General features: G+C 44.4%; 1 protein-coding gene and 1 long non-coding RNA gene across 4 annotated transcripts in view; one reads left to right on the top strand and one right to left on the bottom strand.

Annotated features, from left to right (window-relative positions):
* tkfc (triokinase/FMN cyclase) overlaps positions 1-10533 on the bottom strand; it is an 88502-nt gene extending 77969 nt beyond the window's left edge. For both annotated transcript variants that reach the window (XM_067993728.1, XM_067993727.1), the window contains exons 1-2: positions 10370-10533; positions 4979-5168 (exon numbers count right to left, since the gene is read on the bottom strand). In XM_067993728.1, coding sequence (XP_067849829.1) covers positions 4979-5168; positions 10370-10378 — 199 coding nt within the window. In that variant the 5' untranslated portion in view covers positions 10379-10533. The remainder of the gene's footprint in view (positions 1-4978; positions 5169-10369) is intronic.
* A 70-nt stretch (positions 10534-10603) lies between these two features.
* LOC137327861 (uncharacterized) overlaps positions 10604-15853 on the top strand; it is a 68454-nt gene continuing 63204 nt past the window's right edge. For both annotated transcript variants that reach the window (XR_010964564.1, XR_010964563.1), the window contains exon 1: positions 10604-10828. This is a non-coding gene — a long non-coding RNA (uncharacterized lncRNA). The remainder of the gene's footprint in view (positions 10829-15853) is intronic.

Below are 15853 nucleotides of genomic sequence, written 5' to 3' on the forward strand. Positions count from 1 at the left end.
TCTAATCCTTCCTTAATCCGAGCAATAACTATTAACTCTACATCAACTTGCATTTTATACAGTATCTTTAACGTAGAAAAACATCCCAAAGTGCTTCATAGAGGCATAAGGAAAAAATGGACACCAAACCAAAGGAGATATTGGTAACCAAAACTTGGTCAAAAAGGTGGATGCAGACAATGTTATTGAGATGTAAGTAGGTGGTGTTTGTGGTGGAGAGGATATGGGGTTGAAAACTCACCTCACAGTGGAATAGAAAGCCGAAGTTGCAGGTAGTCTGGTTCAGTCCGAGACAGTGGCCGGGAGGGAAATGGAATTTGTGATGATGAGCGCAGACAATGGCTTCAGTATTGCCTATTTTTAACAGGAGAAATTTGCAGATCATCTAAGACCGGATGGCGAACAAGCAGTCTGACAACACAGGGGCAGTGGAGGGCAGGTGGGGAGAATCGAGAGAAGGGGTGGAGAGGTAGAGCTGGGTGTCGGCCACATAGATGTGGTAGTTTGCAAGAACAGAAGCACTGAGGGTGGGTTTTGAAAGGAAGTAGACAGTACCTGAGGAGAAGGAATATCACCTAGCATGGGGGTCAGGAAGGGAAGTTGGGTGATAAGCAGTTTAATGGAATTGGGGTCAAGGAAGCAGGTAGTGAGTATCATGGACAAGATAAGCTTGGAGAAGGCGTGAAAGAAAATGGGAAAAGGTGGGTAAGGGAAAGGGCAGAAGCAACGGATGGTCTCAACCTTAGTGACAAAGAATTCCATGAGTTCAACACACTGAAACCCTAATTCTTTATTCCCTGTCTATCAGTCAAGTTTCTATCCACACTACTACATTTCCTCTGATACTATATACCTAAAGTTTTATAACAAGCTTCTTGTAAGACACACTATTGGCCACTTTCTGAAAATCCACATACACCGTATCTACTGCATTGCCTTTATCTATCTAAATTGGTCATTTGTTCAAAAATACTATTACATTTGTTAAACTTTCCTTCCCTTTAATAAATGCATGCTGGCTGCCCTTGATTCTCCACGCCTCTAATAGTCACTAATTTGATCTCAAATTGTGGGCTCAATTCAACTATCACAGCCCTACTGTCTGGAATTCCCTTCTTTTTAAAACCTCCTCAACATCTTTCTTTGATCATGCTTTTGCTTATTTCTCCCCACTCTGTCTTATACTAAAACCCACTTGCTGGACTCCCTACCCCCAGCATATTGAATTTAAAATGCTTGTCCTTATTTACAAATCCCTCCACGGCTAAACCTCCTCCGTCTGCAATCTCCTCTAGCCCATATCTCGGCCTGCACCCTTCAGTCCTCTAATTCCGGCCTCTTGTATCTACAACAATCCTTGACTCAACTATTAATAGCAGAGCCCTCAGCTATCTTGGCCCTACTCTCTGGAATGCCTCCCTAAACTCCTATACCTTGGTACTTCTCCCTTCCATTAAGAACCTCCTCAAAAACTTTCTCTTTTGACTATACTTGTAGTCATCTCCCTTAACATTTCTACTGCTACTTGGCATCCATACCTTCTCTTTGAAACATCCTGGTACATTTACTATGTTAAAAGTGATACAGAAAGTCAAGTTGTTGTTATACAAGGCAGGAAGGAAGGGGAGGTGGGGTGGCTATGTTAATAAAGGAAGGAATCACTGTAATACAGAGAAATGATATTGGGACAAAGCATCAAGATAATGAAACAGTTTGGGTGGAGATAAGGAATAATAAGGGAAAAAAAACATTAGTGGGCGTAGTATATAGGCCTCCTAATAGTTGCAACTCTGCTGGAAGAAGTATTAATCAGGAGATAGTCGGGGCATGTAATAAGGGAACAGCCATAATTATGGGGGATTTTAATTATCATATTAACTGGACAAATCAAATTGGGCAGAGCAGCCTTGAGGACGAGTTCATTGAGTGCATCAGGGATGGATTTCTTGAGCAGTATGTAACTGATCCTACAAGGGGGCAGGCAACCTTGGACCTGGTCCTGTGTAATGAGTCAGGATTAATTAATAATGTCCTAGTTAAGGATCCCCTTGGAACGAGCGACCACAACATGGTTGAATTCCATATCCAATTAGAGGGTGAGAAGGTTGATTCTCAAACAAGCGTACTGAGGTTGAATAAAGGAGACTATGATGGTATGAGAGCGGAATTGATTAAAGTGGACTGGGAAAATAGATTAAAGGGTAAGACGGTACATGAGCAGTGGTGTTCATTTAGGGAGTTATTTTACAACTTTCAAAATAAATATATTCCACTGAGGAAAAAAGGGTGTAAAAGAAATGACAGCCATCCGTGGCTAAGTAAAGAAATCAAGGATAGTATCCGACTAAAAACAAGGACATATAAGGTAGCCAAACTTAGTGGGAGGATAGAAGATTGGGAATTCTTCAAAAGACAGCAAAAAGTAACTAAAGGATTGATTAAGAAAGGGAAGTTAGATTATGAAAAGAAATTAGCAAAAAATATAAAAACAGATAGCAAGAGTTTCTATAGTTATATAAAAAGAAAAAGGGTGGCTAAGGCAAACGTAGGTCCCTTAGAGGATGAGACCGGGAAATTAATGGTGGGAAACATGGAGATGGCAAAAATGCTGAACAAATATTTTGTTTCAGTCTTTACAGTAGAGGACACTAAGAATATCCCAACACTGGACAAACAGGGGACTCTTGGGGGGGAGGAGCTAAATACGATTAAAATCACTCAGGAGATGGTACTCAGTAAAATAATGGGACTCAAGGCGGATAAATCCCCTGGACCTGATGGCTTCCATCCTAGGGTCTTGAGGGAAGTGGCAGTAGGGATTGTGGATGCTTTGGTGATAGTTTTCCAAAATTCCCTGGACTCAGGAGAGGTCCCGGCAGATTGGAAAACTGCTAATGTAACACCGTTATTTAAAAAGGGTAGTAGGCAGAAGGCTGGAAATTATAGGCCAGTTAGCTTAACATCTGTGGTGGGTAAAATTTTGGAGTCTATTATTAAGGAGACAGTAACGGAACATTTAGATAAGCATAATTTAATAGGACAAAGTCAGCATGGCTTTATGAAGGGGAAGTCATGTCTGACAAATTTGCTTGAGTTCTTCGAGGATATAACGTATAGGGTGGATAAAGGGGAACCAGTGGACGTAGTGTATTTAGACTTCCAGAAGGCATTCGACAAGGTGCCACATAAAAGATTATTACTTAAGATAAAAAATCACGGGATTGGGGGTAATATTCTGGCATGGGTGGAGGATTGGTTATCGAACAGGAAGCAGAGAGTTGGGATAAATGGTTCATTTTCGGACTGGCAACCAGTAACCAGTGGTGTTCCACAGGGGTCGGTGCTGGGTCCCCAACTCTTTACAATCTATATTAACGATTTGGAGGAGGGGACCGAGTGCAACATATCAAAATTTGCAGATGATACAAAGATGGGAGGGAAAGTAGAGAGTGAGGAGGACATAAAAAACCTGCAAGGGGATATAGACAGGCTGGGTGAGTGGGCGGAGATTTGGCAGATGCAATATAATATTGGAAAATGTGAGGTTATGCACTTTGGCAGGAAAAATCAGAGAGCAAGTTATTTTCTTAATGGCGAGAGACTGGAAAGTACTGCAGTACAAAGGGATCTGGGGGTCCTAGTGCAAGAAAATCAAAAAGTTGGTATGCAGGTGCAGCAGGTGATCAAGAAAGCCAACGGAATGTTGGCTTTTATTGCTAGGGGGATAGAATATAAAAACAAGGAGGTATTGCTGCAGTTATATAAGGTATTGGTGAGACCGCACCTGGAATACTGCATACAGTTTTGGTCTCCATACTTAAGAAAAGACATACTTGCTCTCGAGGCAGTACAAAGAAGGTTCACTCGGTTAATCCCGGGGATGAGGGGGCGGACATATGCGGAGAGGTTGAGTAAATTGGGACTCTACTCATTGGAGTTCAGAAGAATGAGAGGCGATCTTATTGAAACATATAAGATTGTGAAGGGTCTTGATCGGGTGGATGCAGTAAGGATGTTCCCAAAGATGGGTGAAACTAGAACTAGGGGGCATAATCTTAGAATAAGGGGCTGCTCTTTCAAAACTGAGATGAGGAGAAACTTCTTCACTCAGAGGGTGGTAGGTCTGTGGAATTTGCTGCCCCAGGAAGCTGTGGAAGCTACATCATTAGATAAATTTAAAACAGAAATAGACAGTTTCCTAGAAGTAAAGGGAATTAGGGGTTATGGGGAGCGGGCAGGAAATTGGACATGAAGCTGAGTTCGGATCGGTCAATGCCCTGTGGGTGGCGGAGAGGGCCCAGGGGCTATGTGGCCGGGTCCTGCTCCGACTTCTTGTGTTCTTTAGATTTGTGGTTGGGATCAGATCAGCCATGATCTTATTGAATGGCGGAGCAGGCTCGAGGGGCCGATTGGCCTACTCCTGCTCCAATTTCTTATGTTCTTATGTTCTTAATGGCTGCTGTTACCATCTAAAATCTTCTATTAATTTCATCCTGATAAAAAGGATTTGAATTTATATGGCACCTTATTACATCTCTCAGAAACATCTCAAAGTACTTCACACATGATGAATTACTTTATGTCACCAAAAACGGCAGCTATTTAACACACAGCAAGGTTGCATATTAATGAGATGAATGACCAATTAACCTGTTTTTCGTGGTGTGGTTGAGGGACACCTGATGAACCCTGCTCTTCTTTGAACATGGAATCTTTGACATGCACCTGAATAGGCAGGCAAAGCCTTAGTTTAACATCTCAAGTAGAAGATGGCACCTTTTAAATGCAGCAGTCGCTTAATGTTTAAGTTGGAGTGGGGGATTGAGGCCAAAACCTTCTGATTCAGTAGCGAAAGTATTACCAAATGAGCCAACCAGACACAGACGCTCTACCCAGCATCCTGATCCAGGATTAGCCAAAGAAGGAGTTCAAAATCTGCCAAAGAGATCCACTAAAATCAAGGCTTGAGCATAGTTACCTGCATGAGCAGGCTCATGTCCAGATCCACCTCCAGACAGCAAGGCCACCTTGCCTTTGATGTTCTTCAGGTCAGATCTGATTACTATACGATGTCCCTGCAGCAGCTGCATTCCTACATTGCAGGTCACGAGCCCTTCCAGTGCATCATCCACACAACGGTCCACAGAGTTTATCAGTTTCTTTGAATGCTGCAGCAAAAACACAACTTAATACTTTTCTCTCAATAGAATGAAAATCAATTTTCAGATTCCTTCAATCTGTGTTTTGTGGCTCACAGTGTACCTTCTCTCCAATAAAATACATTTTTCTTTTTCAGTTACAAATGCAGACTGGGGGCCATGAGGAAAATCAAGTTTTGAGAATCTGACCCATAAATAACAACCAAACAGAGCCATGTGTCTCGCTGAATCAGTATCTCAGTCAGCCTCCTATCCTATTTGGTGTGATAGGTTCTTGCTTATGTATCAAAAATAATTTAAAACCTCCTGTTTTATCCCCGAATATTGGTTATTATTTAAGTAGCAAGTCACCGCTATGGAGGCTTTATTTATTTTTATTGTACAATAGTCACATTTTTAAACTAGAAACATGTGATATTTTGAAATAAAGGAAGAACTAGCATTTAGATAGTGCCCTTCCATCCCAATGCACTTCACAACCAATGATTGCTTCTGAAGTGTGTCACTATTATATAAGGAAACACAGCAGTCAGTTTGCACACAGCACATCCCACAAACCGCAAGTAGTCACATGATCAGATCATTTGTTTCTAGTGGTTTTGGTTGAGTGAAGAATGTTGACCTGGACACCAGGAGAACGAACGCCCTGCTCTTTTTCAAATAGCACCATAAGATCTTTTACGTCCACCTGAACAGACAGATGGGGCCGCACTTCATCCAATAGGCAGCAGCTCAGACAACGCAGCAATCCCTCAGTACTGCACTGAAATGTCAGCCTAGATTATGTGCTCAAGTCCTGTAATGGACTCAGAAGCAACGGTGTTACCATTGAGCCAATCTGAAGCAGAGAGAGATAAAGTCAGAGATGAGCGCTTTTGCTAGAGTGAGAAGGAAGCGATTTTGGTAACAAAGTGGAAGTGGGGGAGGAAATTGTCTTGGGATCGAACAGGATGCTAAAATTCTGCACCCTAGCTCAGCCCGAGATAGCAGAGGCTTGGAGGTGTATGCAGAAACAAACAGGATAAACTCAACTTTGCCAACATTCAGTAGGAGAAAGTTTTGGTTATTCCAAGTCTTGATATCAACAATAGCAACAACAACAACTTGCATTTATATAGCATCTTTAATGTAGTAAAACATCCCAAGGCATTTCACTGGAGCTATTTTCAAACAAAATTTGACACCAAGCCCCATAAGGAGATATTAGGACAGGGGGTCAAAGTCGTAGGTTTTAAGGAGCGTCTTAAAGGAGGAAAGGGAGGTAGAGAGGTTTAGGGAGCGAATTCCAAAGCTTAGAGCCACGGCTGAAGGCATGGTCGCCAATGGTGGAGTGATTAAAATCAGGGATGTGCAAGAGGCAAGAATTGCAAGAATTGGAGGAGTGCAGAGATCTCGGAGGGTTGTAGTGCTGGAGGAGATTACAAAGATAAGGAGGGACGAGGCCATGGAGGGATTTGAAAACAAAGAAGAGAATTTTAAAAATCGAAGTGTTCCCAGACCGGGAGCCAATGCAGCGAGCATGAGTGAATGGGATGTGGTGCAAGTTAGGCTACAGGCAGCAACATTTTGGATGAGCTCAAGTTTATGAAGGGTGGAAGGTGGGAGGCCCGCCAAAAGAGCATTGAAATAGTCAAGTCTAGAGGTAACAAAGGCATGGGTGAGGGTTTCAGCAGCAGATGAGCTGAGGCAGGGGCGGAGACAGGCGATGTTACAGAGGTGCAAGTAGTTGGTCTTAATGATGGAGCGGACATGTGGTTGGAAGCTCATCTCCAGATCAAATAGGACGCCAAGGTTGCGATCTGTTTCGTTCAGCCTCAGGCAGTGGCCAGGGAGAGGGATGGAGTTGGTGGCTAGAGAACGGAGTTTGTGACACAGTTAAATGCAAAAATCCAGAAGTTGCAGGCAGTGTTCCTCCAAAAGCTGCATGACAAAGGCATCTCATTGTCTGGATCCTCGGTCAAATGTGTTGAACAGCGCGAAGTTCCTGTACTTACCTGATAGATACGGACTAAACTCGCCAAAAAAAATTTAAGTCAAGTAATTTCAAGTCTAAATACCCTTTTAACGGCGTGGTATGTCCTAATTACTGCCAGAACAACCTCTCTGGCACTGAATATTAACTTTTACAATTGTGGAGTCTCATTCCTTCAGATTTTAGTTAGTGTTGGACATTAAAAAAAGTAAATACTTTTTTTTAAAAAACTTTTTCTTTGTCTCTTTTATCTGTCTCTTAATTCAATCTTTCTTACCCTCTCTTTATTTTGCTTGCGGTACCTGATTTGATGTTGAATTCACTACTCTAACTTACACTTCTTGGTTCTGACTGCGCTGTTATTAACAATGCTTCAATCTGATTGGTTAAGGAGATATTTTGCCGCGATATTGTTCACACATGTTCCAGATGCCCTGTAGAGGTTGCCGCTCTCCTTGGATCTTTAATTTACAGGAACTTGCTATGCAAACGCTTATAAAAAGTCTATGGCCAAGTACAAGTCTAAGGATGAGGTGGTGCCCTTCGTTCACTGCTCACAGCAAAATTCAGCCCATTGATCTGCAGCATCTTCACACCTATCCCAAGCTATCCAAACCAGGTAGCAGCAGAAGCCCTCCAATAGTAGGCTCAAGATACAAACACACCTAAAAGGGTTGGAATGTTAACTGAACTACTAACATTTGCGTTAATCACAAATTTTTGCTTAGAAGAATGGAGCACCCTTCTTAGCAGAGTAGGGCACAAATAAAAACCAGTGAAAGAAATTGCAAGGAGAGCAGGACTGGTAACACCTCACATAGCCATTCACTTTAAAGTGAACACAGCCTGAGCAAAATAATGGCTGGGTAATCCTTAGCAGCCTGATTCTATTGGGCAGTAACTGGTACTAATAATTATATAAGTTATGTGACCACAGTTGATTGGAGGGGAACTCAAGCAAGATGGACCTGAAGTGCAAATCGCTTTATTAATAAAATATGTGAAAAGATCCGCCCAGATTTCTAATTCGTCCATGCTAAGCCATGTCATGTAACAATATAAACTAGAGGGCATAACTCAAAGGGGTACAGGAACAGAGAGATCTGGGGGTTTATGTGCACAAATTATCGAAGGTGGCAGGGCAGGTTGAGAAAGCAGTTAAAAAAGCATACGGGAACCTGGGCTTTATAACTAGAGGCAGTCATGATGAACCTTTATAAAACATTGATTCGGCCACAACTGGAATATTGTGTCCAGTTCTGGGCACCGCACTTCAGGAAAGATGTGAAGGCCGTAGAGAGGGTGCAGAAGAGATTTACTCGAATGATTCCAGGGATGAGGGACTTTAGTTACGTGGATAGACTGGAGAAGCTGCTGTTGTTCAACTTGGAACAGAGATGGTTGCGAGGAGATTTGATAGAGATATTCAAAATCATGGAGGGTCTAGACAGAGTAGATAGAGAGAAACTGTTCCCATTGGCGGAAGGGTCAAGAACCAGAGGACATAGATTTAAAGTGATTGGTGAAAGAACCAAAGGTGACATGAGGAAAAACTTATTTTTTTAACACAGCGAGTGGTTAGGATCTGAAATGCACTGCCGGAGGCAGTGGTGGAGGCAGATTCAATCATGGCCTTCAAAAGGGAACTGGATAAGTATTTTTTATATTCATTCATGGGATGTGGGCGTCGCTGGCGAGGCCAGCATTTATTTGTCCATCCCTAATTGCCCTTGAGAAGGTGGTGGTGAGCCACCTTCTTGAACCGCTGCAGTCCGTGTGGTGAAGGTTCTCCCACAGTGCTGTTAGGAAGGGAGTTCCAGGATTTTGACCCAGCGACGATGAAGGAACGGCGATATATTTCCAAGTCAGCATGGTGCGTGACTTGGAGGGAAACGTGCAGGTGGTGTTGTTCCCATGTGCCTGCTGCTCTTGTCCTTCTAGGTGGTAGAGGTCGCGGGTTTGGGAGGTGCTGTCAAAGAAGCCTTGGCGAGTTGCTGCAGTGCATCCTGTGGATGGTACACACTGCAGCCACTGTGCGCCGCTGGTGAAGGGAGTGAATGTTTAGGGAGGTGGATGGGGTGCCAATCAAGCGGGCTGCTTTGTCCTGGATGGTGTCGAGCTTCTTGAGTGTTGTTGGAGCTGCACTCATCCAGGCAAGTGGAGAGTATTCCATCCACTCCTGACTTGTGCCTTGTAGATGGTGGAAAGGCTTTGGGGAGTGAGGAGGTGACTCACTTGCCGCAGAATACCCAGCCTCTGACCTGCTCTTGTAGCCACAGTATTTATATGGCTAGTCCAGTTAAGTTTCTGGTCAATGGTGACCCCCATGATGTTGATGGTGGGGGATTTGGTGATGGTAATGCCGTTGAATATCAAGGGGAGGTGGTTAGACTCTCTCTTGTTGGAGATGGTCATTGCCTGGCACTTGTCTGGCGCGAATGTTACTTGCCACTTATGAGCCCAAGCCTGGATGTTATCCAACACCAGGTTATAGTCCAACAGCTTTATTTGAAATCACAAGCTCCAAAAGCTTGTGATTTCAAATAAAGCTGTTGGACTATAACCTGGTGTTGTGCGACTCCTTACATTTGTCCACCCCAGTCCATCACCGGCATCTCCACATCATGGATGTTATCCAGGTCTTGAAAGGAAAAAAAAAATGCAGGCCTATGGGAAAAGGGAAGGGGAGGGGGACTAGCTGGATTGCTCTTGCATTGAGCCAGTGCAGACTCGATGGGTCGAATGGCCTCCCTCCGTGCTGTAACCTTTCTACGATTCTATAACAGTTGCATTCTTGAATAAATACAGCAGGCGATCGGCAACAGTTCTACCTCAACTGAAAGTTTAACTGAGTTGAAGTTTTCTGTAAACGTTTAAAAATTCAAGTTCGAACTAACTTTATATTTTGGCCTGCTGAAGCCCTCGGCCCCCTGGTAAAGCCGGGAACAAAATTTACCAAGTCAGATGTCAACTAAGAGCAATTTTTTTTTTGTCTAGTGACAACGGCGTTGTCAACCGCGGTTTCGAACCCTTCCCCAAACCAATGCATGCCACTCTGATATAGCCGCTTATCGCTAGCAAGGTGGGACCACCTTTTCCAAGAGGTGTCCGGCACTTTTGCTGTGATACCAGGTCAGCAGTCTTCTGCCACAGGTGCCATCCGAGAGGCCATATTGTTCCCGAAGCTGCTCAGTCCCCCCCCCCCCCCTCCTCCCCTCCCTCCTTCCTTGGTGCTTACGTGCATCATTCAGCCCGGACAGTGAAGCCAAGAGCAGGTCCTGAGAAATAACCAAACCAAACACTGCCGCGATCTGCCAGCGTCTGCTCTTTGAGCGGGTGAGGAACGTGAGGTAACGTGGAGTGAATGGAGGAGGAAGACGGGAAGCAGAGAGATGGGAGGCGGGCCAGAGCCGCCGGGTAGGTGGGTGGGTGGGGGAAGGGGAGGTCTGTCTCTCTCTCTCCCTCCCTCAAATCCTGTGGCGGTTGATGGTAGAATTCTGCTCCGTTTGTTTTTGTTTTAAATTCTCAGGAGCGCGAGCCGAGCACCAGCTGACGAGCTGCACATTGTCTTTCAGTGAGGAACGACTCGACAGCAAGAAAAGCAAAAGCTGTCACCTCCCATAAAAAAAGTTCACCGATGATTCTGCATTTATTTATAGGCCCATAGTGTGAAAACGTGGGCTTTGTACCTTAAACTGTAAGTACACACAACATTCCTACCCTTGTGTTGGAGGGAAAAATTAAAACGACTTGGAAGTCTGTCGTCTGAAGGAAGAAATAAAAAAATATTGCGAGTGCAAAATGGGTTGTACATTTTTGGGGCGACAGTTTTGCAAAGGCATAGTTCTCTGGGATTTTTTTTCACATTTAAAAATTCTGCATTTGGTCAATTTACAACACTTTTATACTTCGCAATTATATTTTGCACTCTGAGGAAAAAGACAAAGTGACATTTGGATTTTTAACAAACTAACCAGACCATCACGACCCCAACAGTTAACTCAACAATCACTAACCCACATCCACTGCCCCAGTTCAAAAAGGCACTCGACCCCCGCCCGAGTTCATACTGTATCCCATCTAATTCACCATCTTTTCACAGAGACACGCTTCATCCAATCATTCTAATTCATATCAGATCCCTTCCCCCCCCTCAATTTAACCTTGCACATTTTTTACTTTCCAATGCAGTTGAAAGGGTATTTGTCTTCCACCTCTCATTTTCCCTCCAAACTGCTCAGTTAAAGCTGACAGTCTTCCCCCTTCCACTTGTTCAAGCTAGTACTCTACTGCCCGCCCCCCAAATTGGTGCTCACCCTCAGTTACTATGATATGCTCAGAGATGGAGCTTTTTACTCTTAAAAAGCATAAATGTCAAGATTTGATTTTGAGTTTTTAAAGTAATGAAAGGATTCAATTCCATCCATGTGGCTAGGCTATTTGACCTAGCTAGGTTAGGGAAGACCAGGAGGCATGAATATAAGTTGCACGAGCATAGAACTAGGTTAGATAGAAAGAGAAGTCGGCCATTCTTCCCCTCGAGCCTGTTCTGCCATTTAATTAGATCATGCCTGATCTGTACCTCAAATCATTTACTTGTGTTTGTTCCATATCCCTTGAAAATTCAAGTCAATGGGAAACAGAGGGAAAACTCTCCGGTGGCTGGAGTCATACCTAGCTCAAAGGAACATGGTCCTGGTTGTTGGAGGCCAATCATCTCAGCCCCAGGACATTGCTGCAGGAGTTTCTCAAGGCAGTGTCCTTGGCCCATCCATCTTCAGCTGCTTTATCAATGATCTTCCCTCCATCATAAGATCAGAAATGGGGATGTTCGCTGATGATTGCAAGTGTTCAGTTCCATTCGCAATCCCTCAGATAATGAAGCAGTCTGTGCCCGCATGCAGCAAGACCTGGACAACATCCAGGCTTGGGCTCATAAGTGGCAAGTAACATTCATGCCAGACAATGGACAGGCAATGACCATCTCCAACAAGAGAGAGTCCAACCACCTCCCCATGACATTCAATGGCATCACCATCGCCGAATCCCCCACCATCAACATCCTGGGGCCACTGGACCAGCCACATAAATACTGTGACTACAAGAGTAAGTCAGAGGCTGTGTATTCTGCTGCGAGTGACTCACTTCCTCACTCCCCAAAGCCTTTCCACCATCTACAAGGCACAAGTCAGGAGTGTGATGGAATACTCTCCACTTGCCTGGATGAGTGCAGCTCCAACAACACACAAGAAGCTTGACACCATCCAGAACAAAGCAGCCTGCTTGATTGGCACCCCATCCACCACCCTAAACATTCACTCCCTTCACCACCTGCGCACAGTGGCTGCAGTGTGTACCATCTACAGGATGCACTGCAGCAACTCGCCAATGCTTCTTCGACAGCACCTCCCAGACCCGCGACCTCTACCACCTAGAAGGACAAGGGCAGCAGGCACATGGAAACACCACCACCTGCACGTTCCCCTCCAAGTCACACACCATGCTGACTTGGAAATATATCACCGTTCCTTCATCATCGCTGGGTCAAAATCCTGGAACTCCCTACCTAACAGCACTGTGGGAGAACCTTCACCACATGGACTGCAGCAGTTCAAGAAGGTGGCTCACCACCATCTTCTCAAGGGCAATTAGGGATGGGCAATAAATGCTGACCTTGCCAGTGACGCCCACATCCAATGAACGAATAAAAAAAAAATACCCTTGCCTAACAACAATTTATCAATCTCAGTCTTTAAAATTCCAATTGTCCTAGTATCCATAGCTTTTTGGAGGAGAGAGTTCCAGATTTCCACAACCCTTTGTGTGAAAAAGTGCATCCTGATTTCACTCCTAAATGGCCTCGCTCTAATTATAAGATTATGCCCTCTTTTTCTGGATACCACCGTCAGAGGTAGTTTCTCTGCATCTATCCTATCAAATCCCTTAATCATTTTAGACACCCCTCAAGTCACCCCTCAACCTTCTAAATTTGAGGAAATAGAAGCCACGTTGATGCAACTTGTCCCCTCTATTTAACCCTTTAAGCCCTAGTGTCATTCTGGTGAATCTGTGCTGTTCCCCTTCCAAGGCCAATATATCTTTCCTCCAGCACGATGCCCCTCCCCTTTTAGTATTCCGAAGGGACCGCTCCCTCTGTGACACCCTGGTCACTCTTCCATCACCCCTGCAGCAACTCGCCAAGGCTTCTTCGACAGTACCTCCCAAACCCGCGTCCTCTTCCTCCTAGAAGGACTGGGGCAGCAGGCACATGGAAACACCACCACCTGCACGTTCTCCTCCAAGTCACACACCATCCAGTCTTGGAAATATATCGCCGTTCCTTCATCGTCCCTCGGTCAAAATCCTGGAACTCCCTACCTAACAGCACTGTGGAGAACCATCACCACACATACTGCAGCGGTTCAAGAAGGCAGCTCACCACCACCACCACCTTCTCAAGGGCAATTAGAGATGGGCAATAAATGTTGGCCTTGCCAGCAACACTCACATCCCATGAATGAATAAAAAAAACACCTGCTCTCCTCCTCACGGTACCTTCCATGCGAGCGTAGGAGATGCAACACCTGCCCTTTCACCTCCTCCCTTCCCACCGTCCAAGGCCGCAAACACTCCTTCCAGGTGAAACAGCGATTTTCTTGTCCTTCTTTCAATTTAGTATACTGTATTCGCTGCTCACGATGTGATCTCCTCTACATTGGGGAGACCAAGCGCAAACCACAAGTGATGACCTGACCTAAACTGCCGGTTGCTTGCCATTTTGATTCCCCGTCCCACTCCTACTCCGACCTCTCGTCTTCGGCCTCTTACACTGTTCCAGTGAAGCTCAACAGAAGCTCAAGGAACAGCACCTCATCTTTCGATTAGGCACTTTACAACCTTCTGGACTCAACGTTGATTTCAGTAACTTCAGATCATAATCACTGCTCCCATTTTTTCGGACAGTGGGTGCTGGTAATGATTCTCATGTTGTCATTTACAGCCCCTCTAGACCCATCTTTTGTTTCTTTACTTTTCCTATTACCACCCTCATTTTCTTGCACTATCATCCCTTTTGCCATTTAATCACTCCTGCCCTCCACCCTATCAGAGACCTTTCCTTTTGTTCTTTCCTCCCCTTCCCTCCCCTACTTCCTGTCTCTGTACTTGCTTAAAAACTGTTTAATCTTCAACTTCTTCCAGTTCTGATGAAGGGTTATTGACCAGAAACGTTAAATTTGTTTCTTTCTCCACAGATGCTGCCTGACTTGCTGAGTATTTGCAGCATTTTCTGTTTTTATATCTTTTCTGGGTTTGGTGCCCAAATCTGAACACTACTCCAGATGGGATCTGACCAAAGCTCTGTACAAATGAAGCATCACTTCCTTACTTTTGAATTCTAATCCCTGTAATATAATAGCATGAAATAAAATAAAACCGCAGAGAAAAATGCATAATTTTTGCCAAGCGCCATTGACTGCCACAGGGTGAAGGAATCATGGGAGCTGCCAGGGTAACAAGTATTCGCATGCTTGATTCTCTTGTGATCACAGACCACCTGTACATTCATAGCTCTTTTTAGTCACGAATGGCAAAGGGTTTCAGTTGGGGCCAGTTTGGCCACATGAGTGCAGTCAATTAAGCCCTGCAGTTGTGCAGGGGTCTTTCTGGCTGCTTTGCACAGGAAATGGTTTGAATTCCCAGTACCTTGCAAAAAAATGGGGGTAATTTTCAACATTACCATCTGGGCGGCATTGTGCCAGAGTGGATCACCCACCCATTATAGAACTCATCTGATTCTTATCCCATTGAAATCATGGGCCCAGGCGGTGAAGTTAAAAATTATCCCCAATATGTCAGTTGCCCGGTTGATGCAATTGTGGCTTGAAGGATGGGAACTTTGTCAGAGATCTCCCACGTTTGCCTGGAAGGAGCCTGTCACATAAAAGTTAAAAGTATCTATGATTTGAAAGCAACTGACATAGGCTGAAGCACTGTCTGGAGTTCGGTGATTGCTTCCTTCGGGAATCTTTGACAGCGCAGACAGTTTCTTCAGATGGGTCCAGATAAGAGCCCTTGGCCCTGTATGCACATCTCAGCTTAAGGACCTGTCCAAATGGAGTATCAAAGGTGTGCGTGCACCTGTCTGACATACCTCCTCTGATCCTTCTTCTCCTCCAAAACCTGCAAATACAGAGAGGTGCCTATAAGAATATAGCTGAACCGCAATGAGAAAATTAACAGCTGTAACTTTAATATGAGAGAGAAGATCTAGTACAGCTTTAAGTAGCTGCAAAAAACATCAAAACTCCTTTGACCAACAAGACTTAAATTACACAGAAACTTATAGTTGCTGAGAAAAATAGTTAAACCTGTAATGTGCTTTTAAAAACAAGGACCCAACTAAAGGAATAGGGCTCCTTAACACGTGTCTATTTTATATAGATACTCAGCCTATCAGGGAGTAGGTCCCAGGCTTACTTTGTGCCTGATCACAGCTGGAGCCAATACCCAGAGTGTAACAATGCAACAGGTGTGGTTCAATGTATTATCAGCCCCGAGACACAAAGCGCACTTTAAAAACTGACCTGCAAAGATAATAGGGGATTCCTGATGGTCAGTCAGTCGCCTGGACATAGGTTGAGTCAGATTATCTTGTACCTGACCCCCCCCCCCCCCCCCACCGTGCAACCAAATCCCTCTTTTCTCCTAACCTAGTGATCCC

This window comes from Heptranchias perlo, chromosome 12 (genome assembly GCF_035084215.1).
Source record: "Heptranchias perlo isolate sHepPer1 chromosome 12, sHepPer1.hap1, whole genome shotgun sequence".
In the NCBI taxonomy this organism is placed as follows: Eukaryota; Metazoa; Chordata; class Chondrichthyes; order Hexanchiformes; family Hexanchidae; genus Heptranchias; species Heptranchias perlo.